A 27931-nucleotide genomic window follows, 5' to 3' on the forward strand; every position below is an offset into this window, starting at 1 on the left:
GGAGGTATGATTTTAGAAGTAAGTAAAATGGGGCCGGGAGCAATTGTTTCAGCTTATATAAAAGGCCATCATGCCATACACGATCAAATGCCTGTTTTACATCTAAGAAAACTGCAGAGCAATATTCTTTGTTTTCTAGAGTTTCTCTTACTTTTTTAATGATCCTGTGGCATTGTTCAGGAGTGCCATGACTTTGTCGAAATCCGAATTGATGTTCCGGTAGTATTCTAACTGATTCAACTATCGGTTGGAGCCTTGTTTGAAATAACTTTTCAAATAGCTTCGACAGTATAGGCAACAAGCTTATAGGTCGGTATGAGCTTACCTCGTTTTCGGGTTTGTTGGGCTTCAAAATCATTATTATTTTTGCGTATTTCCATTGGGTAGGGAAATATGATAGTCGCAATATTGCATTAAATAATATAGTTATGTAAATTATAGCTCTTTTAGGGAGAGATTTTAATGTTTTTCCATCAATATTGTCGTATCCAGGTGACTTTTTGCGGTTAAGCTTCTTTATCTCATTCTCGACTTCTTTAGAACGAAAAGGCTTTATTGGTTTGTACATCTGGCATGCAATATCTAGATACTCGGTGATTGCATCACTGTCAGAACTGGAACAAAAAGAGAAGGGCGTAAAAGTTTCTTCCAAAAAATGTTTAAATGCTTCCGCTTTACTCTTATCCGTTCTACACCAGGTTCCAGACCAATTTTTGATTGGTACGTTCCTCTTTTGTGGTCTTTTAAGGTATTTTGTGGCTACCCACAAATTATGGTCATTGTCACCAGCTGGGTGCAGCTTGCTTAAATAATTTCCCACGGATTCATTCTTTGCATCCTTAATACACCGGTTCAGGTTTCTAACAGAACGATTAAATGTAGTTTTATGGAAAGGTATTCTAGACTTCTGCCATCTTCTTCTCAAACGCCTTTTTTGTCTTATGAGATTTCTTATTTCAGTGGAAATTTTCAGATTAGAAACAAAAGTTGTATGCTCAGGTGTAGCCCTGAATGCAGCCTCGTGTATTAGCCTATTAAATGATTCTATTGACTGGTCTATTTCTTCACCATTCCTTATTTGGGTATTAAGATATAAGTTGGTTTCAATCCATGATTGAAACACCTCGATATCCGAGCTGTTGGTTAACAATTTCGAGTTTTTACTCCTCAATGAAGGTAACGTTTTATAGTTGGCAATGAGTGGGCTGTGATCCGAACTTAGGTCATCAGAACTTTTAATATCAAAAGATGTGCCAGAAATGCCATTATAAACGACAAAGTCGAGTAGATCCGGGGTCTTTCTCGGATCGCTTGGCCAGTATGTTGGGGCTCCAGTTGACAAAGTTGAATAGTTGTTCTTAACAACACACTTATACAGTTCCTTGCCCTTAGGATTAGTCAAACGAGAACCCCACCACGGGTGTTTGGCATTGTAATCTCCTCCGACTATAAATCTGTTGCCCAACTTTCTAAAAAACTTTTCAAAATCTTCGCATTTCAAGCTGAACCGTGGAGGAAAATATATGGCGTATATTTCCACGTCGATGTTGTTGCATTTAATTTTTACACCTGCAGCCTGAAGAAATTTTTCGTGAAGTGGTTCAGAAATTTCGTATTTAATACTACTCCGAATCAAAATGGCAGCACCTCCATGGGCCTTGTCATCTGGGTGATTAGAGCCTATTAGGTCATATCCACGCACTCGAAAAAAGGATCTACTCGTTAAATGAGTTTCAGAAATTAAAAAAATGTCAACATGGTTTAGTTTCAGAAATAATTCGATTTCGTTTAAATGATTGGTAACGCCGTTGGCGTTCCATATGGATATGATTAGATCTAATTGCATAATTTATTCATGATCATTGACATCATGTTGATGAGGGTATTTGTCAACTCAATTTGTTTGTTAAGCATGGCTTCAATCTTTTGCAATAGATTATTTGGACTTGGTTCCACCCCTCTGGTTACCTCTGAGTAGGACATATTTGGCAAATTATTTTGGTTTCGAAAATCATATTGATGGCTGCGAGCGTCAAAGTTTGGTTGCGAACTCCCTTTTTTCTTCACTGTATTCGTTTTTTTTCTCAGCATATTTTGATATACGAGACATCCCTTATAGTTGGCTGTATGGGTTTGTAAACAGTTTACACACCTTGGGGGAACTTCATGAGTTTTAGTACATTCAGTTGTTGAATGACCTAACCCACATTTCACACATCTGAAAGACTTTTTGCAATAAGACTTAGTGTGGCCGAATTCCTGGCAGCGAAAACATTGCACTATGTCGTCAAAATGCTTTGGGGGTTCAATCTGAATTATCGCATTATCAAATGATTTTAAATTATAAATCTCATGGTTATTTGGACTGGGATCCAAATCTACAAAAAACATTGGTAGCGGTAATTTCGTTTGACGGCTGATAATGTTCCTGACACTGCGCACCTGGTGTCCTAAAGAAAGCAACATAGCTTTGATATCAGAGGTCGAAGTTGAATGATGTAGACCCTTGATTACAACTTTATAAGCCCTTTCATTTTTAAGTTGGTACGTATGGAATGCTTTTTTAGAACTTTCCAAAAATTTTATAATTTTTCGATACGAATCTACGTTTTTTGTAATTAGTCTAACTTGACCGTCTCTTAGTGATTTAAAAGAAAAATTATTGCTACTTATAATCTTACTTATGGAATCTTTTTTATGGAAATGACTGATGGAACATCTTATTTTAACCCTATTAATTGAATCGTGGTTAAGATTGCTACTGAACTATGAAAATAACCAAACTGTGGTTCAAACAATTGAAATTGTTTTGACATTATGGTGCAGGGTATCACCACCACTGTGGTACAGGGTATTATAGATTTGTGCATTTGTTTGCAACGCTAAGAAGGAGAAGAGCTAGACCCATTGATAAGCATACCGATCGACTCAGAATCACTTTCTGATTCGTTTTAGCCATGTCCGTCTGTCCGTCTGTGAGTCCATGTATTCTTGTAATCAAAGTGCAGGTCGTGTTTGTTGTCCAATTGTCACGAAATTTTGCACATGTCACTTTTTCGGGCAAAGGACAAACGCTATTGATTTTGAAAAAAATCGGTTCAGATTTAGATATAGTTCCCATGTATATCATTCATCCGATATGTCTTTTTAAGGCTGTAGAAGCCACAATTTTCGTCCGATCTTCACAAAATTTGACATTAGGTATTTTATTTGAGGTATACGTATGTGTGCAAGATTTGATAAAAATCGCTCAAGATTTGCACTTAAATGGCCGTAGTAGCTACGATCTTCAACCGATCTGCACAAAATTTGACACGGACTGTTTTGTTACTGATCTTAATATATCCGGAAAATTTCATAAAAATCGGTTCAGATTTAGATATAGCCCCCATATATATCTTTCATCTGATTTGAACCATTAAAGCTGTAGAAGCAACAATTTTGGTCCGATCTTTACCATATTTGGTGTGGAGTCGTTTTTGTGAAGTCTCAATGTATGTCCAAAATTTCATAAGAATCGGTTCAGATTTAGATATAGCTCCCATATATATCTTTCATCCGATTTGGATTTTTAAGGCTGAAGAGACCATAATTTTCGCCCGATTTTATACGAGATGTTTAAATTGAGTATGCGTATAAAAATTATGCATTTTTCACCGGATTACGATGAAAGATGGTTTACATATATACCCGAGGTGGTGGGTATCCAAAGTTCGGAACTTAATACCGTTTTACTTGTTTACTATTTCTTCGGTTCTATCCCTTTGTGCGTCGTGCCCTTGTGGCTTTCGCCTTTTTAAGGTGTGTACTGCAACCCTTTCATAGAACAACTAGATCTGTGCAAATTTTTTCGGTTCTATCCCTTTTTTTGGTTCTATCCCTTTGTGCGTGCGTGTACTGCAACCCTTTCATAGAACAACTAGATCTGTGCACAACCACGGCTGTCTTTGGTGGCCTTTTGTTTTAGCTCTAGGAATTGCAGATTTAAGCATGTCATTATGTGCTATTTAGTTAATGTTTCATGTGTCAAAATGCGATGCTTTGCTTGAATGACTTTGGTAAACACTCACCTCTGTACAATTGTTGGCTAGCAACTCTATTTCTGCATTGTCCAAAGGCGCTAAACTTTTCAGAAAGCCATCCTCTTCATAGCCAGGTTTGAAGGGCATTTTCGCCTGAGGCCGTTCATGTAAAAACTTTACGCTCACCGCAAAACCGGCCATATCGACGGGATACTTGCGACCACCAATCCAACCATCATAGAAGCCAATAATTTTACCGCCTTTTATAATGGGACTACTGACGCCATATTTGGTGACCAGGCCCACAGGCCACATTGAAACCTTTCTGGTGTAGCGCATCTGTGGGCACAGATAGGGATGGAGGAGAAGAGATTAAAAACAAATTCATTACCCTCAACAATTCATTAAATGCTAAACAAATACCTGTTCAAATATGCTAATATCGTAGGTGTTATCATCATCAGCGAAATAGAAAACTCCTTCTGTGGCATTTTCCCTCAGCCATTGAAGGCCACGATTACGATTTGAGACACCTCGGGGTTTCGCCTTTTTGGTCTTTTTATATTCCTCTGGCATGGGAGCTGTAGGTAAAAAAAAACACGATAAATATTTGCTTGTATACATTATAGCAATTTTGGAAAGCCTTTCACCTCTCCCTCTTTTCCAACTCCAGACTTACCCAGAAAATATTCATAAGGCACACCGATCCTATTGAGCGTTTCTATCACCAACTCTGATGTTTTATTGGCATCCTCAATAACCAACCACAACAAGTTGACAACATGCTTCAGTGTATAGCCCAGACGTGTTAACTCGGCCAATTGTTCTGGACGGCGATAAGTGGGTGTGATAATATACAATGGAGGCTGTGTTCATCGCAGAAAAAGAAACGAAACAAACGAGGGAGGAGATTTTAGCATTCAAATTACATTCAGAGCATTTAAAGAGTACGAGTATCACAATTACACTTAAATAGGGCATTTAGTTAAGTGGGGATATGAACATTTAGGCTCTATTTTTTGTTTTTCGTTTTCAATGCTGCACAGAGCTTAACATTCTGTAATTGCTATTTAAATTGCATGAATTAAAAAAAAAAAAAAAAAAAAAAAACACACACACAAAAAACGCAAAAAGGAAAAAAAAGTGCAAAACGTACAAAAGATATGCAATTAAATAGATTGCATGCAAATTTGCTAACACAAAATTAATGCCATACCATGCAAATGCAAAAGAACAGTGCAAAAAAAAAGAGATTATAGTGAATCGTAATGAGAGCGACGGTGAGTTGTACAGGAATAACAATGAACGGATCAGGCTGGATTTAATAAAAAAATTCTGGTACATAAAAATTAATATGCATCTACTTCAAAGTGGAGTACACATTTTTGTACCCACCACCATGGGATGGGGAAAACACTAATCTAGTCATTCCGTTTGTAACACCTCGAAATAGTCATTCACTACGCCATAAAGCATACTTTTCAACACTCCTAAATTTTCTATAGAAAATTATAGTCGCTGCTGGATCCACGAATGTACCCATCAGTGGTGACTGTTCGTCATAAAATATGTGCCCAGCTTTCGGTTGTTGCCTAAGCACTATGAAGAGGCCGACTACAGTTTTCTCTGCGGATATGTTCATTTTATACTAAGATGGAGCTTTTCAATTATTTTGTTTAACATTTCGGCGGATTGGCTTCTGCATTTGGATGACGATTTGAGTCTGAGACCCCATAAAGTATATATATATTCTTGATCGTCATGTCATTTTAAGTGGATCTAGCCATGTCCGTCCGTCTGTCTGTCCGTCTGTCTGTCCGTCTGTCTGTCGAAAGCTCGCTAACCTTCGAAGGAATAAAGCTAGCCGCTTGAAATTTTGCACAAATACCTTTTATTAGTGTAGGTCGGCTGGTATTGTAAATGGGCCAAAACGGTCCATGTTTTGATAGAGCTGCCATATAAACCGATCGTGGGTCTTGACTTTTTGAGCCTATAGAGGGCGCAATTCTCGTCCGAATTGACTGCAATTTTGCACGTGGTGTTTTGGCATCACTTCCAACAACTGCGCTAAGTATGGTTCAAATCAGTCTATGTTTTGATATAGCTGCCATATAAACCGATCTTGGGTCTTGACCTCTTGAGCCTCTAAAGGGCGCAATTCTGTTCCGATTTGATTGAAATTTTGCTCGTGGTGTTTTGGTGTCATTTCCAACAACTATGTTAAGTACGATTCAAATCGGTTAATAATCTGGTATAGCTGCCATATAAACCGATCTGGAATCTTGACTTCTTGAGCCTCAAGAGGGCGCAATTCTCATCCAATTTGGCAGAAATTTTCTACAACGACGGCCCTCGTGACCTTCAACATACGTGTCTAATATGGTCTAAATCGATGGCATAGCTTGATTGCGCATTGCGAATGAACTAAAATATTACACTATGACTTCTACAATGTTCAGCATTCATTTATGGTCCGAATCAGTCTATAGCTTCATATAGCTCCAATAGCATAACAGTTCTTCTTCAATATTCTTTGTTTGCCTAAAAAGAGATACCGCGCATAGAACTCGACAAATGCGATCCATGGTGGAGGGTATATAAGATTCGGCCCGGCCGAACTTAGCACGCTCTCACTTGTTTACTTCTGTTAAACACAGAAATTCTAACTTTTAATTTAATTAGGATATTTTCCCGATTTCGATAATTGATGTTAAGTGCTAAGCAATTTTTGCCGAGCTCTCTGAAGTCAGAGTTTTTTCCGAAGTTTTCCGATATTTTATAAGAAAATTTGCAGATTTCTCAAAATTTTCCATAGAAATTTATCCGATTATCGGCCAGATTTCTTTCGATCATTTCTGCACATTTTTTTTGTGGTTATAATGATATATTATGAGTCGTTTGACATAAAGACAGGAAACAAAGTGACAGTACAAGGTATGCCACAGGGGGGCATTTGATCGCCACTCCTAAATAACCTATTACAGTTGCTGACTGAGGGAGGGATGTTAAAATACTTCGGGGATAGGGTTTCGAATCAGCTATGCAGAAAGGCGAAAGGGTGTTGGGGATGGCATACGACTTGGCTAGACCAAGAGGTCTGAGTATTAGCCCACTGTTCACGAGGAAGACGATAGTGGGCAAGTTAAAGCACCACTTTTCCTCAACAGAACGGTTTCCTCATCAGACAAGAATAAATGCTTAGGAGATATCTTGGACAGGGAACTGAACTAGATGTGTCGCATTAGGGAGCTTACTGAAAAGGAATGTGGATGTTGGACACGACGGGCCGTAGGCTCGAAATGGGGCCTGAGTCCGAAGATAATCCACTGGCTTCACTGAAGCTTGATTAGAACACTATATACTTACACCTTAGTAGTTTGGTGGACTGCTATGGAGAAAAAGTGCAACGTAAGAAAAATACAATAGGTTCAGAGAACATGTTGTCTTGGTACAGGCGGAGCGATGAGGACCACGCCAACTATGGGGACTGGAGACTATTCTAGATATCCGACCCATAGAAATACATACAGCCGGTGCGTCTAAGAAGCGTGGACAGAGGTATGATCGCGGTATGATCGAGGTGATGCACAGTGTGAGAACGGGTGGAGATAACTTCTTGGAATTGGAAAGGTTTTAGCTGAGCTGTTAGCCAGATTATGGGCAGGCCCCTACAGTTGGACACCTCGATATTTCGAAAAATTATTCGGGCAGCCAAATCTTCATTTATGGTTCGATTTTCAACTTTTTTTTTGCTGGGCAGTGCTTAAAAATCCCTACAAAAAAAATCTGTCAGAGATATAAAATAACTCCAATGGTTTTTGGGATATACGAGTTTTAATTTTTATTTGTTGAAATTTTGGTCGAGATTGGGTTCGTATTTTGCAATTTACGAAGGCATTTGTGGTTCGATATTCATTTTTATGCAGACTTGGATTCGTGACAAAATTTACAACGATTTTGCCGTAAAATGTGTTCACATCAGTTAAAAGTTATACAGTTTGGAAATCGATAAATCCATTTCTATTTTTTGGTCAAAAAAAGAATTTTCATTGATTAGTCTTTAATGAAAAAAATTGCTTCAATACCTTATTTTTTTCCTTTTTGTTGGTGAAAAGAACATAATGAAGATGCGTTTCAAGTGAAATTTGAACAAGATATATCAACTGAAACGGGTGCTATATGAACTTCAAAATAGGCATTTTTTTTATTAAAAACTTAGAAAAGTTCCTCGAGTTCTCAAAATCCAAAGCTTAGATTTCCCATTCGGTCTAATGTATTTTTTTACTTCATATGTCCCCTAAAACCATACATACGTTTTTTTGCACCTAACAATATGTGTAGCCTCTACAGCAAATTTACTAAAAAATTCCGATTTTGAAACCATTTCTGCCCGAATAGGGTATTTTGGGGATTTTTGGAAATAAGTTCGAGCTGTATTAATTGTTAGTTTCTTAAGGACACTCGTGTGTCAAAACTCCGAATAAGTTATTGAGATATCTCTTCGCCCTTTTTTTCAGAATTTTTTCAATTTGTATCAGAAAAGGATTTAGTTCGGATAGATGAGACGAGTGCGAGGCACTGCTGCCTCAAAGCTAGACGACAGAGTGGGCATGGGGGTCTCCATTGAGAACCCAGGGACTAAGATCAAAATTTTGGGACCATAATGCGGTCTTGCAGGCGGAGATTTGGTAGATCCCAGAATGCGAGTGTGAACATCTTTACGGATTATAAACTTGCCATCAGAGCAATAACAACCAGAGCGGTAAGTTCACGAACAGTCTTGGAGTGTAATAAGGAGATTAAGGTCTTCTCTTAGCATGGCACAAACCTTTTCAATTCTAGACCAGGCCACATAATTTTGGACGCCACAGCGGAGTAAGGGTACTGAAGGAAGTAAGAGGGAGTTCAGAATAGCTTTCGGTATCATAACGGGACACATAGGCCTACTTATGCAAAATCGATGCGGCAAGTGATAGCATGTGTGGGACATGCGGGGAAGATGATGAAACGTCAAATATTTCATATGTCATTGCCTGGCTATCGCCACTTAGGTGGGGACACAATATCATTTTGAACCAACTTAGGGGCGTGCTTTGGAAAACTGTTAAGGATTTTTTAAGCAGCAGGGAATTCCTGAAGTTACTTTTTAGTATTTAGAGCGCACAACAAACCAATTACTGGCTAAGGTGGATGTCCCTAATGGCATGGGACGGATTAATATCCGCACTCTCTTTTCAATCTAAACTAACCTACAGGAAAAAATCCTCATCCAAATATTTATTGTTGCAAATTGCAAATGTTGCCCATGAGCATTCCACTAAGGAACAGGGGCTCACATATCAATGAGTGCAGTCCGATTCAAGTTTGTGCCCAATCATAAGGGATCGAACGGCGTGCCGCAGGGCGACACCTCTTTGGTGAGAAGTTTTTACATGGCATTGTACCTCACAAATGTTGCCAGCATTAGGAGGGGAAAATCACCGCTGAAAAATGTTTTTTTCGATGGTCCCGCCAGGATTCGAATCCGGGCGTTCAGCGTCATAGGCGGACATGCTAACCTCTGCGATATGGTGGTCGCCAATTATTGTTTATTATATATTGTTACGACCTCTTACTATCCTCATTTTGTCTATACAGTGAAACTGTGCAAACACTTGACAAATACGAGCCATGGTGGCGGGTGCATAAAATTCCGCTCAGCTTATCATGGCACGCGTTTACTTGTTTTGACTGCAGGTGGCGTATACATGTTAAATAAATCATACGCACAAGTATACCAAAAAAAAACTAATTAATGTTAGTTATACTTTTTTCAAACCCGAAATTTTTGTTGATTATGTCGATCATCGAAGGATTAATTTCCCACCCTACAAAGTGTATATATCCTTCGCAAAATTACAGTCAAGTCCGTCCGTCTGTCTGTAATAATCAGTCGAAAGACTTTCAAAATGAAGATACTGAGCTGAAATTTCGCACAGTTAATCATTACATCTTTAGGCATAAGTTTAGTTCTGACTAAATCTTGATATAACCCCCGAATAGACCGATATGCTGATCTTAGGTCTTAGGCCCTCATAAGCTGCATTTATTACAAATAGGACAATGTCTGGTGCCCGCATATACACTAATCTCCAGAATTACGGTATTTCACCAATGAATGGTTTATTTATTACACGATATCGGTGAATGTTGGAAGTGTAACCAGCGTTATAGGGGTGACTTGGGGACTTTGTTAACCATGGTTTTGATTGGTTTTAATTTGGCAAAATTCAGAGTTATCTTGGTCTTTCTTCATCTCAAATGTGGACCCAAACCTTCCCGCGGTGTCACCTGGGTAGCTACAGGGTAGTAGTGAGCTAAAATGTGCCACGAGTTCACCTATAGAATGAAAACCAGAAAGGAAGGGCAAAAGTCGGACGTTGCCGACTGTATAATACCTTACACCTACCCCATAAGAACAATGTGAGAGCTATATCTAATTTTGAACCAATTTTGATGGACCTCGGTGGATGTTTTCAGAAGAGTTATTAAACAATCCCCATCAAATTTCGAGCAAATGTTTTGAAAACTGTAATAACTACGGTTGACTAATTCCAACATTATTGCAAACAACCCAAAAGCTGACGAACATATATAAGGGAGCTATATCTAAATCTATATCTAAATTGTGCCAAATTTTGGCAGGATTGGTCAATAAATGCGCTTGCTGTGACTATAGAAATTAAAATCGGGCAATATATATACATATACCGATTTCCATGAAATTCACCAGTAATGTCGAGAGCAAAAAAAAATCCTTCCTGCCAAATTTCAAGAGAATCGGTTAACAAATTACCATTTTATTATGGGAGCTATATCCAAGTCTGAACCGATTTTTTTCAATTTCAATAGGCTTCGTCTCTATGATGAAAACTGCGACCTGTACTTTGTACACAAATTAATATGGACAGACGGTGATTTTGAGTCGATCGGTATACTTATCAATGGGTTTATCTCTCTTCCTTCTGGGTGTTACAAACAAATGCACAAAGTTATAATACCCTGTACCACAGTAGTGGTGTAGGGTATAAAAGTATGGTTGTGGCGTCGAATTAGTAGCCCGTTAACTGAAAAACGTCAAGAAATTACTTTGAAACAGGTAAGAGCGTGCTAAGTTCGGCCGGGTCGAATCTTATATACCCTCCTCCATGGATCGCATTTGACGTGTTCTTTGCGCGGTGTCTCTATTTCGGCAAACAAAGAATAATGAATTAGAACTGTTATGCTTTTGGAGCTATATCAAGTTAAAGTCCGATTCGGACCATAAATAAACTGAATGTTGGAGGTCATAAATTTCAGCCAATCCAAGTAAGAATTGCGCCGTTTAGAGGCTCAAGAAGCAAAATTGGGAGATCGGTTCATATGGGAGCTGTATCAAGCTATAGATCGATTCAGATCATATTTCACATGTATATTGAAGGTCATGGTAGAAGCCGCTGTACAATATTTCAGCCAAATTGAATTCAAGCCATATGTGAGTTTGGTATCCCTTCAAACTTAATAAGACTCTGCACGTTGTCACTTACGGAAACACATTCCTCAGTATGAATAGAAAAAAATCTCCCCGAACCATTCAATACCAAGCGGGGTTTCAGACAAGGAGACAGCTAATCGTGTTTATCCCTCCGATGAGTGAGAAGGTCCCTAGGGACCTTTTTGCCTTTTCAAACTGAAATTACTCCTACTTCGGCCATTACAACCCACCCCCAAAGTTACTCTGTATTCCAAGAGTATTTTGTTGCGCATCTTTTGGAAAAAAAATCAAGCCGATCGGATCATTACTCTAGGAGTTATTGAGGTTTTAGTGAGAATAGTACACGGACGTGTGAATAGGTCCGTATGGACCTTGTACTGAATTTCACTAATAAATGCATGTTTTTGGGCATCATTATAATTTTTTTATTGTTTCAACACATAATTTCCTTGTTCTGAACACAAAGACCTAAACTCAAAGACATTAGGGATGATGATAAAAACAAAAAATTCTAAGAAATAATTCTAAGAACAAAAAAAACGTGGTCGACTTCAGAAGAAAGAAACCAGGACCAACAGGAAATAAACACGACCCCTATACAATAATGCGTTCAATCATGACAGAGGAAATAATACACTTAGTGGTACGTGAAACAAATCGTAAAGGCAGGGAGGTTACTGATGCATGGAATTTGGCGAATTCAACGAAGAAAAAGGAGTAGAAGCCAGTGACAGTGAAAGAGTTTGACGCCTTTGCAGCTATTCTTTTGTATGCTGGACTCACAAGATCAAACCATGAACCAGCTATGGAATTATGGGACGCCACGCGTTGCCCAATATACAAAGCTTCGTTGTCGTACGATCGCTTTATGTGTATAAAGCAATTTATTCGACTCGACAATGGAAACACTCGACAACAGCGACTCATCAACAGCAAAACTCCGGCTATTGACGACATTTGGGAAATGTTGCAACATAACTTGGCAGCAGCTTACACTCCTCATGAAGCACTGACAGTTGATGAGCAGTTGTTCCCTTACAGAGGCCGCACTCGCTTCACACAATATATTCCGTCAAAGCCAGCTAAGTATGGTTTGAAAGTATGGTGGTTATGCGACTCACAAAGTTATTATCCTGTGAAGGGAATGATATATTCTAGAAAACTGCCAAACCAACAACGGGAGATAAACCAAGGGCAGAACGTAGTGCTGGATCTTGTGGAAAAATATTTAGATGCTGGCCGTACTATATACGCGGATAATTTCTTTACCACTCTTGACTTGGCGCGTATTTTGTTGGGGAGGAAGACCGCATATGTTGGTACAGTGCGCTACAACAAAACATTCATTCCACAGGAGTTCAAGAAGAACCCGAAGCGCACCATTAATAGTACATTATTTGGGTTCAACGAGAGTGATATATCGTTATGCTTATAAGAGCCGAAAAAAGTGGTGAACATGCTCTCCACAATGCACTACAACCGACTCGTTGACGAGCAAACCGAGAAGCGGAAGCCCTATGCCATATTAGATTACAACGCCAACAAATGCGGCGTTGACACCATGGATCAAATGCTAGGCACTACAGCTGCAAAAGAGCAACACAACGATGGCCGTTGGCCATGTTTTATAATATCCTGGACGTTGCTGCATTGGCAGCTTTTACGATTTACAACGAAATGAAGCTTATAAAAAGGAGTAACAGACGGCGGTCGTTCTTGTTACTGCTAACGAAACAATTGGCCACACCAAATATCGAAGAACGTGCCCTGAACAACCATATAATCTCCTATCCAAGGATACGCAATGCGATGGAAGCATTCGATGTCAGGGTAAGAAAACATCTTCAGATTTAAGAATAGAATATATATATTTTTTTTTAATTTTTCTTTTCATTTCAGGTATTACCAAGATCGATGGAAGGCAATGTGCCGTCGTTTGCGGCTAGGTCAAGTAGACCGTCATGTAGGCTTTGCTGTTCTGAATACGGGCGGCAGCGGAAAACGCGGGCATACTGCTTCGGCTGCGGCAACGCTGTTTGCGGAGAACATAGCACACTTTTACATCACTGCAACACTTGCGCACAGGGCAGGGGACAAGAAGTACATGCTCAACAACAATAATTTTTAAATAGTTTTATAATAGTCTTAAGAAAATTCAAGCAAAAAAAAATTAAAAAAATTGAAAAAATTATTTTTGTATGTAGAATTTAGTTATAAACAATAAAAACAAAACCAAAAATCAAAAAAAAAAAAAAAATTTATATGAAAAAAAAACATGATTTACAAAAAAAGTCCGTAGGGACCTTTTCACACGGCCGTGAAGTTCAGAACTGTCACTCATCGGAGGGTTATACGAGATGCAGATGTGAATAGATGTGGCACACTTCTCACGACGACATCGATATCATAGGTCGGCCACCGAAAGTAGTAACTGCAGCCTTTGAAAGAACCGAAAGAGAGTGAGGGCAAATGGGTCTGGCAGTAAATGGAGATAAGACGAAATGGATGGTATCAACTCCCGAAACGCCTTGTACAACCGATCAGATAAAGAAAATGCAGAAAGTTGGGAACTACAACTTAGATATATTTTGCAACTTTATCTACCTCGGCACCGCCATAACCGAAATGAATGACACCAGTTTTGAAATACAGTGAAGAATAATGATACTACTTTGGGTTAAGTACGTAGTTTAGAAACAAGACACCTCTCGACAGACGAAGATGACATCAAACAAGACACTTATACTACCCGTTGTTGTTGTAGCCATATTTTCGTGTGTAGGTGGCGATCCTCGTCGAGCTCCTGCAGGTGAGCAATCTCATTCCGGTCCAAAGGACCGATCTCCGCGGGAACAGGGCGGTCATTGGTTATTTAAAGGCGCCAATAACCCGCCTTGTCATATCGAGCATCACACAAAGAAAAAAAATGAGTGCAAACAAACCTCAACAACTTTATTTGTATGTGAAAAGAGTTGGTGCTCAACAATATTGGTAATTGAATAAATGATTTTAGTTGTTAAGGTGTGTCTGTCAATACTTGAGAGAGAAAACTTTGAAATTTTTCCACTTTTCGCAACCTGTGGACTTGACCTGTAGCTCGCATCTAACTTTCTCGTGACAGCAATGAACACCACACAGATCGGACCTCAATGTTCCAGCCTGTGTGGTGCTCACAGCTATCCCTTGCCGGTGTACAACCCGTGTTATGATAGGGTTCTGAAGCATGGGTACTTGTGAAAGCAGGCAGTGAGTATTTGAAAGAAATATTCTTCGTAAAATATATGGACCAGTTTGCGTTAATGGCGAATATAGGCTTCATATGACGATGGTAGGATAGTTACAGGTATGAAAGTACAATGGTTGCGTTGGCTAGATCATGTTGTCAGAATGGATGAAGAAGCTCCAGCAAAGAAGTCTTTTGAAGGCAATCACTGTGGTACACACAAACCGGGACGACCAAAAGTGCGATTGAAAGATCAAGTGGTGGGAAACACCTCGAAACTTGGTGTCAGAGGTTTTAGAATAAGCGCAGAAGATCGAGGCGCTTGGAACCCTATTCTACGTCCGGCTAATGGGGTAAATTTTCTGTCATAGCCAATTAAAGTAAAACAAGTAATCAAACTGAAGAAATGTATATATGTATGTGAATAGATATGGCACACTACTCACAAGAGAAAACATGCTACTCGCATATGCGATATCATAGGTTGGTCACCGGAATTGGTAACTGCAGCCTTTCGAATAATCGAAGTAGAATCGATGAAAATGGGTGTGGCTGTAAATGGAGATAAGTCAAAATGGATGGTATGAACTCCCAAAATGCCTTGTACAAGCGATCAGATAAAGAAAATGGAGAAAATTGGGAACCACAACTTTGAGATAGTCAGCAATATTATCTACCTCGGCACAGCCGCAAACGAAACGAGTGACACCAGTTTTGAAATAAAGCGAAAAATAATACTGAAATAATACCGAAGCGTAGGTCCTTGTGAAAGCAGATGAGGTAGTACTTGGAGTGTTTGAGAGAAATATCCATCGTAAAATATATGGACCAGTCTAAATTAATGGAGAATGTAGGCGTCGTATGAATGACCAGCTGCATGAGCTTTATGACGACTTTATCACATTTAAACATAGCAAAATAAAACGGTTGCGTTGGCTTTATCAATGCAGACAGGTCATGTTGTCTGAATTGATGAAGCCAACGCAACCGTTGTATTTTGATACGTTTAAAAATGCTATAGTCGTCATACAGAAGCTCCACAAACCGGGACGACCAAAAATGCGATGGAAAGATCAAGTGGTGGGAAACACCTCGAAACTTGTTGTCAGAGGTTTTAGAATGAGCGCAGAAGGTCGAGGCGATTGGAACGCTATTCGACGTTCGGCTAATAGGACAAATGTTCTGTCATAGCCAATTATAGTAAAGCAATATAAAATAGGCAGCGTTAGGCGACCCTCGACGTCCGTGCTGGGTTTGGCCTAGATCGGATTATATTTTCCTATAACTGCTACGGTTTCATAAATAATTTTGTTGTAATCATCTAATTTTGTTGAAATCTGGGCAATATTTACACCTCAGGTGATAGGTATCCAAAGTTTACATTTTAGACAAAAATTTGCTATTTTGTAGAACAATATGAATCTCCAACATTGCTGCAGAGAACATTTCCATTCAAGTTATCGATGAAGAATTGATGTTTCTACCTGATTTTAATCAATTAAAGCACTAATGAAAGTTGATTTTATTGCACCACTTTTTCGCATTCACTTTGTATAATTTTATTATTTAAACCCATATGCATTATGTGACCTTTGCTATAGCCTCATTTGCTATATAAAGTATAACTATGTTAAGCATTTGTCTCATAAATGTAAGCTATCACTAAATATGTGTCCGTGTATGTGTGTGTGTGTGTATGAAGTATGCCCATCAATATGTATCTGGAGCAGTTATTTATTTTTTCCTTCGCACAGACCTGTACCTAAGAGGATTGCACTTAAAACTGCATCCAAATGCAGGTACCATAAATAGGGGCTTTACGCTCAACAGAGTGAGTGGGGGTGGAAATATAAAAAACCTCTCACATACAAAAACACACACTTGCCATAAAATCAAATGGATCAGCATGAAATGCCAGATCTGGGGGTGAGTTTGTTGTTGGGTGAAGTATGCAATTTTTAAATTAAATGCATGCAAATTATTTACATAAATTTTTCGTTGTTGTCGCTTTGCTATTGTTGCTCTTGCATTCATTCCATAGCTGGTGTTATCATGAAATTAAAAATAAAAAAAATAAAAAGGTAGAGTCTCGCATATCACTGTAACGACTACAGCGGCCACGATATGTTGCATTGTGGCCACCAACCAAAAATAGAATGACATGATGATGACAATAAAAAAAAACTGACACCGTATAAACTATGGATGAATTGTGACACAGATGCTGGGGACTAAGACTCAGATGACGATGATGATGTTAAAGGCATTGTCAATGAGATTTGCTGCCTTTTTGTTGGTTGCCTATGACAATAAGGTGGAGAGACATAACATGTAACGGACGATATACTCTCCATTTGTTTGTCAGTTACTGTGATGTGTGAGTGCAAGTAAGTGCGTCTCTCCGATGAGGCCAAGTGGATAATATGACAAGGATAAATTAAATTGACTTAAAATGGGTCAATAAATGTATTGAAGGTCTCTGGGGAGAGCAATTGAGCAATAGGAGCTAAACGTGCAAAAGGGAGTGATACGGTTTTTATGTTTACAATATTCTAATTCCTTTCTAGCTTGCTTTTAAACAAATAAATAGAAAACGATGCTACTAGCTATGTAGTTCAAACTATTTCTGAGCAATATGAGTAAAAGTTGTGTAGAAGAGAAACAGCGAAGTTTAAGCTGGCATAGTATATTGTTGTATATAGCCATTTTCCTTTTAAACCTGTATGTGGACAGAAAACCTATTTGTAGCCACTTTCAGCTCGACCACTATATTTTTTAAGACCGCAGTATAATTATCAAAGATGGACAAACAGATAGACATTGAACACGTCAAATGTCAGGGGTATAAATTTTATAGGTTCGGAGAAATAATGGATAAATTTCGAGATCTTTTCCCCTCAAAGTAAGATTGGATGAAGTTTCTTCACTGAGTTATAGACAAAAATACTTAAACAGTGAAATTTTTCCAAATTATATTTTTTATAGAAAAGCAAAAGGAAAGTGATTTACAGAAATAACAGGTAAAAGCGTGCTAAGTTCGGCCGGGCCGAATCTTATATAACCTCCCCCATGTAGCGCGTTTATCGAGTTCTTTGCACGGTATATCTGTATGGGTACATAAAGGATAATGGATAAGAATTGCTATGCCATTGGAGCTATATTAGGTCATGAATCGATTCTAGGCATAGTTTTTCCTAAAGACAAAATTGCAATAATTCAGCGTAAAATTCTCATCAGCCCGTGTCCCAAAAATTTCATTTCAATTTTTCCTAAAGACAAAATTTCAATAAAAATTTTTCTAAAAATTACATTTCAAGGATTTTTCTAAAGACTATGATAAATTTTCTAAAGATAAACCGCCGCCTACCTCGAAAATATTTTATAAAGCCAAAATTTCAATAAAATTTATTATTAAAATGCATTCTGCGACATATTTTTAAGTTTTTTTTTATACCCTCCACCATAGGTTGGTGGGTATACTAATTTCGTCATTCTGTTTGTTATACCCTCCACCATGAGATGGGGGGTATACTAATTTCGTCATTCTGTTTGTAACTACTCGAAATATTAGTCTGAGATCCCATAAAGTATATATATTCTTGATCGTCGCGACATTTTATGTCGTTCTGGCCATGTCCGTCAGTCCGTCTGTCGAAAGCACGAAGGAGTGAAGCTAGCCGCTTGAAATTTTGCACAAATACTTCTTATTGGTGTAGGTCGGTTGATATTGTAAATGGGCCATATCGGTCCATGTTTTGGACACCATATGTGGTACGTGTGTTGATGGTCCTAGTAGACGTCGTTGTGCAAAATTCATATCAAACCAAAAGACAAACAAGAATTGCACTATCCACGCACTGTACTTGGCACATCTGATGAGTGTCATAGACGAGGTCATAGTACAATTTTTCAGCCAAATCAGATAAGAATTGAGCCTTTTAGAGGTTGAAGAAATATAACCGGAGATCGGTTTATATGGAAGCTATATCAATGCATCGACCGATATGGCTCATTTAAAATCCCAACCGACTACTCTAATATGAAGTATTTGTGCAGAATTTCAAGCGCCTAGCTTTACTCCTTCAAAAGTTTGCGTCCTTTCCACAGACAGCCAGACAGACGGACGGACTTAAAGCATCATGACGATCAAGAATATCTATACTTTATTCTTTATCTATAAAACACCAATAATTCAATGTGTTGAAATGACGATGATAGTATACCTCCATCCTATTTTGGAGGGTGTAAAAATAGAAATAGGTGATTCGGCTAGACCTAATCTCTTATATACTCTCCACCGTGGATCAATTGGCAGAAGCTGAAGATTGATAACTGAAGGTCATAACAAGAAATTCCCATGGATTTTTATACACTCATAGAAAAGAGCAAACACTGTCCAGCTGAATATTTGCAAGTAATTTTGCTGCTATTGTAGCAGCAGTTCTGCTATTGCAGCAGTAGTTGTGCAATTTCAGAGCAGCAGGCTTATTGCTGAAAAGTCTGCTGTTTGCTGAAAATGACTGCTGCTTAATTATGAAGGGGATGCTAGAGGACAAAATAAAATACAAATGTAATGGTGTGTATCAGTGGAAGTTTATAATCACCACTGAATGTCTACTTTCCATAATATTTTTTTCTTTAAATTTAAAGGGTGATTGTTTAAGAGCTATAGGAAAGTTTTTCAAAAAACACACACATAAAAATTCAGAAAAATGTATGAAATCTTTATTTAAACCGGAACGGTCCATATTAATTAATGTTTGAAATTTATTTCATGAAATGGTCCATCCGCTTAGTCCAATTTTGGTATACTCTTTCCAACATTTCGGCCGCTATGTCACGAATAAATACTTCAATGTTGTCTTCCAGTGCGTCAATTGAAGCGGGCTTGTCTGCATAGACATGAGCTTTACGAAACTCCACAAAAAATGGTCTAAAGGCGATCTAGGAGGTCAATTGACCGATCCCGAACGTAAAATAATATGTTCACCGGACTCGTCTCTCAATAAGTTTATTGTGACGCGTGCTGTGTGGTCTTGCTGAAACCACATGTCATGCAAGTCAAGCTCTTGCATTTTGGGCAAAAAAAATTGGATATCATCTCACGGTAGCATTCACCATTCACAGTTACGCTACGATTCGCATTGTCTTTGAAGAAGTACGGTCCAATGATACCACCCGCCCATAAATCGTACGAAACTGTGGCTTTTTCTGGATGCATTGCTAGCTCGTGCAATGCTTCTGGCTGATCTTCACTCCAACATTGGCAATTCTGCCAATTCTGCTACCCATTGAGCGAAAAATTAGCTTCGTTGTTGAAGAAGATAATAAAATTCAACAATTCACGATTCAAGGTTTAAATTATGGACCAAACTGATGATGTTTGACCGTGAAACAAAACACGAAACGTGCACGAGCTGTTTAAACCAGTGTCGCCAAAAAGATAATAGCTAGAAAATCACCCTCAGCCACATTTTGAAATTTATACCAATGGACGGGTCAGGTAGTTTCTTTACAGTAGTATTCCACAAGTCATTTATTCCAACAATATTTATAAACAAGTAAAAGCGTGCTAAGTTCGGCCGGGCCGAATCTTATATACCCTCCACCATGGATCGCATTTGTCGAGTCCTTTTTCCGGCATCTCTTCTTAGGCAAAAAAGGATATAAGAAAAGAGTTGCTCTGCTATTAAAACGATATCAAGATATGGTCCGTTTCGGACCACAATTAAATTATATGTTGGAGACCTGTGTAAAATTTCAGCCAATTCGTATAAGAATTGCGCCCATTGGGGCTCACGAAGTAAAATAGAGAGAACGATTTATATGGGATCTGTATCGGGCTATAGACCGATTCAGACCATAATAAACAGGTATGTTAATGGTCATGAGAGAATTCGTCGTACAAAATTTCAGGCAAATCGGATAATAATTGCGACCTCTAGGGGTCAAGAAGTCAAAATCCCAGATCGGTTTATATGGCAGCTATATCAGGTTATGAACCGATTTGAACCTTATTTGACACAGTAGTTGGATATCATAACGAAATACTTCGTGCAAAAATTCATTCAAATCGGATAAGTATTGTGCCCTCTAGAGGCTCAAGAAGTCAAGACCCAAGATCGGTTTATATGGCAGCTATATCAGGTTATAGACCGATTTAAACCATACTTGGCACAGTTGTTGGGTATCATAACAAAACACGTCGTGCGAAATTCCATTCCATTCGGATAAGAATTGCGCCCTCTAGAGGCTCAAGAAGTCAAGACCCAAGATCGGTTTATATGGCAGCTATATCAGGTTATGAACCGATTTAAACCATACTTGGCACAGTTGTTGGATATAATAACAAAACACGTCGTGCAAAATTTCATTTCAATCGGATAAGAATTGCACACCCTAGAGGCTCAAGAAGTCAAGACCCAAGATCGGTTTATATGGCAGCTATATCAGGTTATGGACCGATTTGAACCATACTTGGCACAGTTGTTGGATATCATAACAAAACACGTCGTGCAAAATTTCATTTCAATCGGATAAGAATTGCACACCCTAGAGGCTCAAGAAGTCAAGACCCAAGATCGGTTTATATGGCAGCTATATCAGGTTATGGACTGATTTGAACCATACTTTGCACAGTTGTTGGATATCATAACAAAACACGTCGTGCTAAATTTCATCCCAATCGGATAAGAGTTGCGCACTCTAGAGGCTCAAGAAGTCAAGACCCAAGATCGGTTTATATGGCCCATTTACAATACCAACCGACCTACACTAATAAGAAGTATTTGTGCAAAATTTCAAGCGGCTAGCTTTACTCCTTCGGAAGTTAGCGTGATTTCGACAGACAGACGGACGGACGGACGGACAGACGGACGGACATGGCTAGATCGACATAAAATGTCACGACGATCAAGAATATATATACTTTATGGGGTCTCAGACGAATATTTCGAGTAGTTACAAACAGAATGACGAAATTAGTATACCCCCCATCTTATGGTGGAGGGTATAAAAAATGGCTAAATTACTCAAAACAGAGAACATGAAAAAACCATGACATTTTTTCAGCAGATTTTTGTATTAAAAACAGCAGATTTTGTTTGCTGATTTAGCTGACCGAAATGTTTGCTAATACAGCAGCCCTACGTTTGCTGAAACATCAGTAATGTCTGCTTTCTCATTTTCAGTAGACAAAAACTGCTGTTTTAGCAAATATTTTTGCTGTTTTGAATAACAAATTTGGTTGAGTGTATATTTGGATATGAATTACCTCAAGATCTCAAATCGAGAGATTAGTTTACATGGCAGCTGTATCAGGTTAAAGACCAATTCGAATCATACTTGAAATATATGTTGAAAGTCATAAGTCATCGGGCAAAATTTCAGCTAAATCGGATAAGAATTGCGTTATTAAGAGCCTCAAGATGTATAATCCGGAGATCGGTTTATATGTGAGCTGTGTCTAAACATGAACCAATTTAACCCATTTACAATCCAAACCTAACTACACCAATATGATATATATGTGCAAAATTTCGAGGTAGAACTTTTTTATTTTGAAAGTTTAAGAGCTTTTGTCATACCGACGGACGGACATGGCTAGATCGACTTAAAATACCATGGCTATCAAGAATACATGCACCTTATGGGGTCTTAGACCAATGTTTCGAGGTTAAAAACGCAATGACGAAGTTTGTATGCCCCCTACCTATGGTGCAAAGTATAAAAATGATTAGGAATTATCTTGATCCCAAATAGCTTTTTCAAACAACAAAGATTTTTGTAAACCATCAAAACGTCTTGAACTAAAAGCAATGTCGAACTTCTTTATCCACCTCAAAGGACAACAAACAACCTCTTCTTCTCGTTAGTCTTAACCTAAGATGGGAGACAATGAGTAGTTTAAGGCCTCCCGACATCTGACCCAAATATGGTTCAGATCGGACTATATTTAGATATAGCTGCCATATAGACCGATCTGCCGATAAAGGGTCTGAAGCCCAAAAAAATTGCCCAATTTTGCTGAGATTTGAGACAGTGGGTTATTTCAAGCCTCCCGACATCTGATCTAACTATGGTTCAGATCGGACTATATTTAAAGGGTGATTTTTTTGAGGTTAGGATTTTCATGCATTAGTATTTGACAGATCACGTGGGATTTCAGACATGGTGTCAAAGAGAAAGATCCTCAGTATGCTTTGACATTTCATCATGAATAGACTTACTAACGAGCAACGCTTGCAAATCATTGAATTTTATTACCAAAATCGGTTCGAAATGTGTTCATTCACCGTTCAGCGATGAGGCTCATTTCTGGTTGAATGGCTACGTAAATAAGCAAAATTGCCGCATTTGGAGTGAAGAGCAACCAGAAGCCGTTCAAGAACTGCCCATGCATCCCGAAAAATGCACTGTTTGGTGTGGTTTGTACGCTGGTGGAATCATTGGACCGTATTTTTTCAAAGATGCTGTTGGACGCAACGTTACGGTAAATGAACACATTTCGAACCGAACACTGATTTTGGTAATAAAATTCAATGATTTGCAAGCGTTGCTCGTTAGTAAGTCTATTCATGATGAAATGTCAAAGCATACTGAGCATCTTTGACACCATGTCTGAAATCCCACGTGATCTGGCAAATACTAATGCATGAAAATCCTAACCTCAAAAAAATCACCCTTTACCTTCCACCATAGGATGGGGGGTTATACTAATTTCGTCATTCTGTTTGTAACTACTCGAAATATTCGTCTGAGACCTCATAGAGTATATATATTCTTGATCGTCGCAACATTTTATGTCGATGTAGCCATGTCCGTCCGTCCGTCTGTCTGTCGAAAGCACGCTAACTTCCGAAGGAGTAAAGCTAGCCGCTTGAAATTTTGTACAAATACTTCTTATTAGTATCGGTCGGTTGGTATTGTCAATGGGCCATATCGGTCCATGTTTTGATACAGCTGCCATATAAACCGATCTTGGGTCTTGACTTCTTGAGCATCTAGAGTGCGCAATTCTTATCCGATTGGAATGAAATTTTGCACGACGTGTTTCGTTATGATATCCAAAACTTTCCAAGTTTGGTTCAAATCGGTCCATAACCCGATATAGCTCTCATATAAACTGATCTTGGGTTTTGACTTCTTGAGCCTCTAGATGGCGCAATTTTTATCCGATTTTAATGAATTTTTGCACGTTATGATATCCAACAACTGTGCCAAGTATGGTTCAAATGGGTTCATAACCTGATATTGCTGTCATATAAACAGATCTGGGGACTTGACTTCTTGAGCTTTTAGAGGGCGCAATTCCTATCCGATTTTGGTGAAATTTTGCAAAACGTATTTTATTCTTACTTTCAACAACTGTGTCAAATAAGGTTCAACTCGGTTCATAACCTGATATAGCTGCCATATAAACCGATAAGGGATCTTGACTTCTTGAGCCTCTAGAGGTCGCAATTATTATCCGATTTGCCTGAAATTTTGTACAACGGATCCTCTCATGACCGTCAACATACGTGTTTATTATGGTCTGAATCGGTCTATAGCCCGATACAGCTCCCATATAAATCGATCTCTCTATTTTGCTTCTTGAGCCCCCAAAGGGCGCAATTCTTATTGGCTGACATTTTACACAGGTCTCCAACAAATAATTTAATTGTGGTCCAAACCGGACCGGATAAGAATTGCGCACTCTAGAGGCTCAAGAAGTCAAGACCCAAGATCGGTTTATATGACAGCTATATCAAAACATGGACAGATATGGCCCATTTACATTACCAACCGACCTACACTAATAAGAAGTATTTGTGCAAAATTTCAAGCGGCTAGCTTTACTCCTTCGGAAGTTAGCGTGCTTTCGACAGACAGACGGACGGACGGACATGGCTAGATCGACACAAAATGTCGTGACGATCAAGAATATATATACTTTATGGGGTCTCAGACGAATATTTCAAGTAGTTACAAACAGAATGACGAAATTAGTGGAGGGTATAAAAAGTTAGCTGAAAATAGCAAACACTGTCTGCTGAACATTAGTAGTTAATTTTGTTGCTATTGTAGCAGCAGTTCTGCTATTACAGCAGTAGTTCTGCAATTTCAAACCAGCAGGTTTGCTGTTGAAATGTCTGTTGTATGCTGAAAAAAATTTTGCTTAATTATAATGTTAAAAGAAAATATAAAATACAAAAGTAAACACTTTCCATATTCTTTTTATACCCACCACCGAAGGAGGGGGGTATATTCATTTTGTCATTCCGTTTGCAACACATCGAAATATCCATTTCCGACCCTATAAAGTATATATATTCTTGATCAGCGTAAAAAACTAAGACGATCAAGCCATGTGCGTCCGTCTGTCTGTTGAAATCACGCTACAGTCTTTACAAATAGAGATATTGAGTTGAAACTTTGCACAGATTCTTTCTTTGTTCATAAGTAGGTTAAGTTCGAAGATGGGCTAAATCGGACTATATCTTGATACAGCCCCCATATAGACCGATCCGCCGATTTAGGGTCTTTGGCACACAAAAGTCACATTTATTATCCGATTTTGCTGAAATTTGGGACAGTGAGTTGTGTTAGGCCCTTTGACATCCTTCGTCAATTTGGCCCAGATCGGTCCAGATTTGAATATAGCTGCCATATAGAGCGATCCGCCGATTTACGGTCATAGGCCCATAAAAGCCACATTTATTATCTGATTTTGCTGAGATTTGGGACAGTGAGTTGCGTGAGGCCCTTCAATATTATTTGTCAATTTGGCCGAGATCGGTTCAGATTTGGATAAAGATGTCATATAGACCGATCTGACGATTTAGGTTGTTAGGCCCATAAAAGCCACATCTATTATCCGATTTTGCTGAAATTTGGGACAGTGAGTTGTGTTAGGCCCTTCGACATCCTTCGTCAATTTGTCTCAGATCGGTCCAGATTTCAATATAGCTGCCATATAGGGCGATCCGCCGATTTACGGTCACAGGCCCATAAAAGCCACATTTATTTTGCTGAAATCATTTGTCAATTTGGCCGAGATCGGTTCAGATTTGGATATAGCTGTCATATAGACCGATCTGACGATTTAGGTTGTTAGGCCCATAAAAGCCACATTTATTATCCGATTTTGCTGAAATTTGGGATAGTGAGTTGTGTTAGGCCCTTCGACATCCTTCAATAATTTGACCCAGATCGGTCCAGATTTGGATTTAGCTGCCATAAGACCGATTTCTCGATTTAAAGCTTTGCGCCCATAAAAAGCGCATTTATTGTGCGATGTCGCCGAAATTTGGGACAGTGAGTTGTGCTAGGACCTTCGACATCCTTCTTCAATTTGGTCCAGATCGGTCCAGATTTGTATATAGCTGCCATATAGACCGATCTCTCGATTTAAGGTTTTGGGCCCATAAAAAGGGCATTTATTGTCCGATTTCGCCGAAATTTGAGACAGTGAGGCTCTTCGACATTTATCTGCAACTTGGTCCAAATCGGTCCAGTTTTGGATATAGACCGATATAGACCGATTTCACGATTTAAAGTTTTGGCCCAATAAAAGGCGCATTTATAATCCGATTTCACTGAAATTTGACACAGTGACGTATGTTAGGCTTTTCGACATCCATGTCGTATATGGTTCAGATCGGTTTATTTTAAGATATAGCTACTAAAAGGATCAACATTTTGATTTACACAATTGAACAATGACTTGTACATATTAGTATTTGGTCCAAATCGGAACATATTTTGCTATAGCTGCTGTGGGGCACCGGATTTTGACGAAAGGTGGTTTACATATATACCCGAGTTGATGGGTATCCAAAGTTTGGCCCGGCCGAACTTAACGCCTTTTTACTTGTTTCTTTAAATTTAGATACAGAAGACCATGCCTGTCATATACACATCGGTAGAGCAATAACAAAAGCAAGCGAGTTCAGCCGCATTTCGAAATGCATACCAATGGATGGATCAGGAAGCTTATTTACGGTAATATTCCACAAATTGAAACCATCTCTTCCAACAAAATTTCTAAACAAAAATTCTAAAACAAGGCTAAAGTTATCAAAACAAGCAACAGACAAACATAAAACATAGCATAACATATTTTTTTTTCTGCATATGTTTGTACTTAAAACAGCAGATTGCGTTTGCTGATTTGGCTGACCGAATTGTTTGCTAATACAGCTGCTCTATGTTTGCTGAAACATCAGTAATGTCTGCTTTTGCATTTTCAGCAGACATAAACTGCTCTTTTAGCAAAAATTTTTGCTGTTTTGAATGACAAATTTTGTTGACAGGGGAATTTTGTGCGACAGGGGAGTGGCCTACCGAAAGTGGTCTAAGCGTAAATCCGTGTAAACTTGTATTTCCATTTAAGCAGGAGATACAAGTTACCTACAATGGCACCTGTCGCCTTGGGAGGAGAGCGAAAAATACCTGGGTGGTTTGCTGGACAAAATAAAGTTAACTTCAAATCAAATATTTTGCAAGGGCAAGAAAGACAACTTTTGACAACCGACCGGTTGTATAGGTCGGTTTTGGGGCGTGCTCTGAAGAACTTGCACTGTTCATGTCGAGGAGGTTACACGTCCACTGTAGTGTGTATCAAGCGGAGATCCTGGCAACATAACACAGCCAGGCAGCCAGACAGTAATTTAATCTCTGGGAAACATATTTCTGAATTTAAAAACAGCCGTCGCAGATCTCTCAAAGAGATAGCTGAACAGTTCAAAATTCACCTGTTCTGGGTGCCGGGCCACAGAGATATCTCAAAGAATTGTAAAGCAGATGAGCTTGCGAAACTAGGAACATTCCAGGGAAACTGGAATCTGTGGGTATGCCTCTAGCGACATGTAAGCCAGATTTTCAGGATCAGATCCGAAAGGCAACGTATTACATATTGTCGCAAAGTGGGGGCTGTGAACACTCCGATGTTATGTGGCCCAATCTAGACTGGAAGAGGTCTACCGCTTCGCTGTCGCTGGCTAGAAAAGGCGTCTCATTCATTGTGTCCGTTATGACAGGTCAACATGCAAGGTTGCAAGTAACGACTTTTGCTGGAGCTGTTAGAACATCGAGGAAGAAGAGACTATAGAACATTTGCTGTATGTATGTCAGTCGAAAGAGGAGTTCCACATCCACAGAACTGAAAGACTTCTCATTTTTTTCTGCTGT

The 27931-nt window shown here is 38.8% G+C and overlaps 1 protein-coding gene across 2 annotated transcripts in view; it reads right to left on the reverse strand.

Annotated features, from left to right (window-relative positions):
* Positions 1-27931, reverse strand: part of LOC106094218 (galactosylgalactosylxylosylprotein 3-beta-glucuronosyltransferase P) — a 335595-nt gene that overhangs the window by 7117 nt on the left and 300547 nt on the right. Inside the window, exons 2-5 of one of the 2 annotated variants that reach the window (XM_059370550.1) lie at positions 16745-16799; positions 4702-4888; positions 4446-4603; positions 4071-4361 (exon numbers count right to left, since the gene is read on the reverse strand). In XM_059370550.1, the coding sequence (XP_059226533.1) occupies positions 4071-4361; positions 4446-4603; positions 4702-4888; positions 16745-16792 (684 nt within the window). In that variant the 5' untranslated portion in view covers positions 16793-16799. The remainder of the gene's footprint in view (positions 1-4070; positions 4362-4445; positions 4604-4701; positions 4889-16744; positions 16800-27931) is intronic. The other variant, XM_059370543.1, reaches the window with a different exon arrangement.

The sequence above is a fragment of the Stomoxys calcitrans genome, chromosome 1 (genome assembly GCF_963082655.1).
Source record: "Stomoxys calcitrans chromosome 1, idStoCalc2.1, whole genome shotgun sequence".
In the NCBI taxonomy this organism is placed as follows: Eukaryota; Metazoa; Arthropoda; class Insecta; order Diptera; family Muscidae; genus Stomoxys; species Stomoxys calcitrans.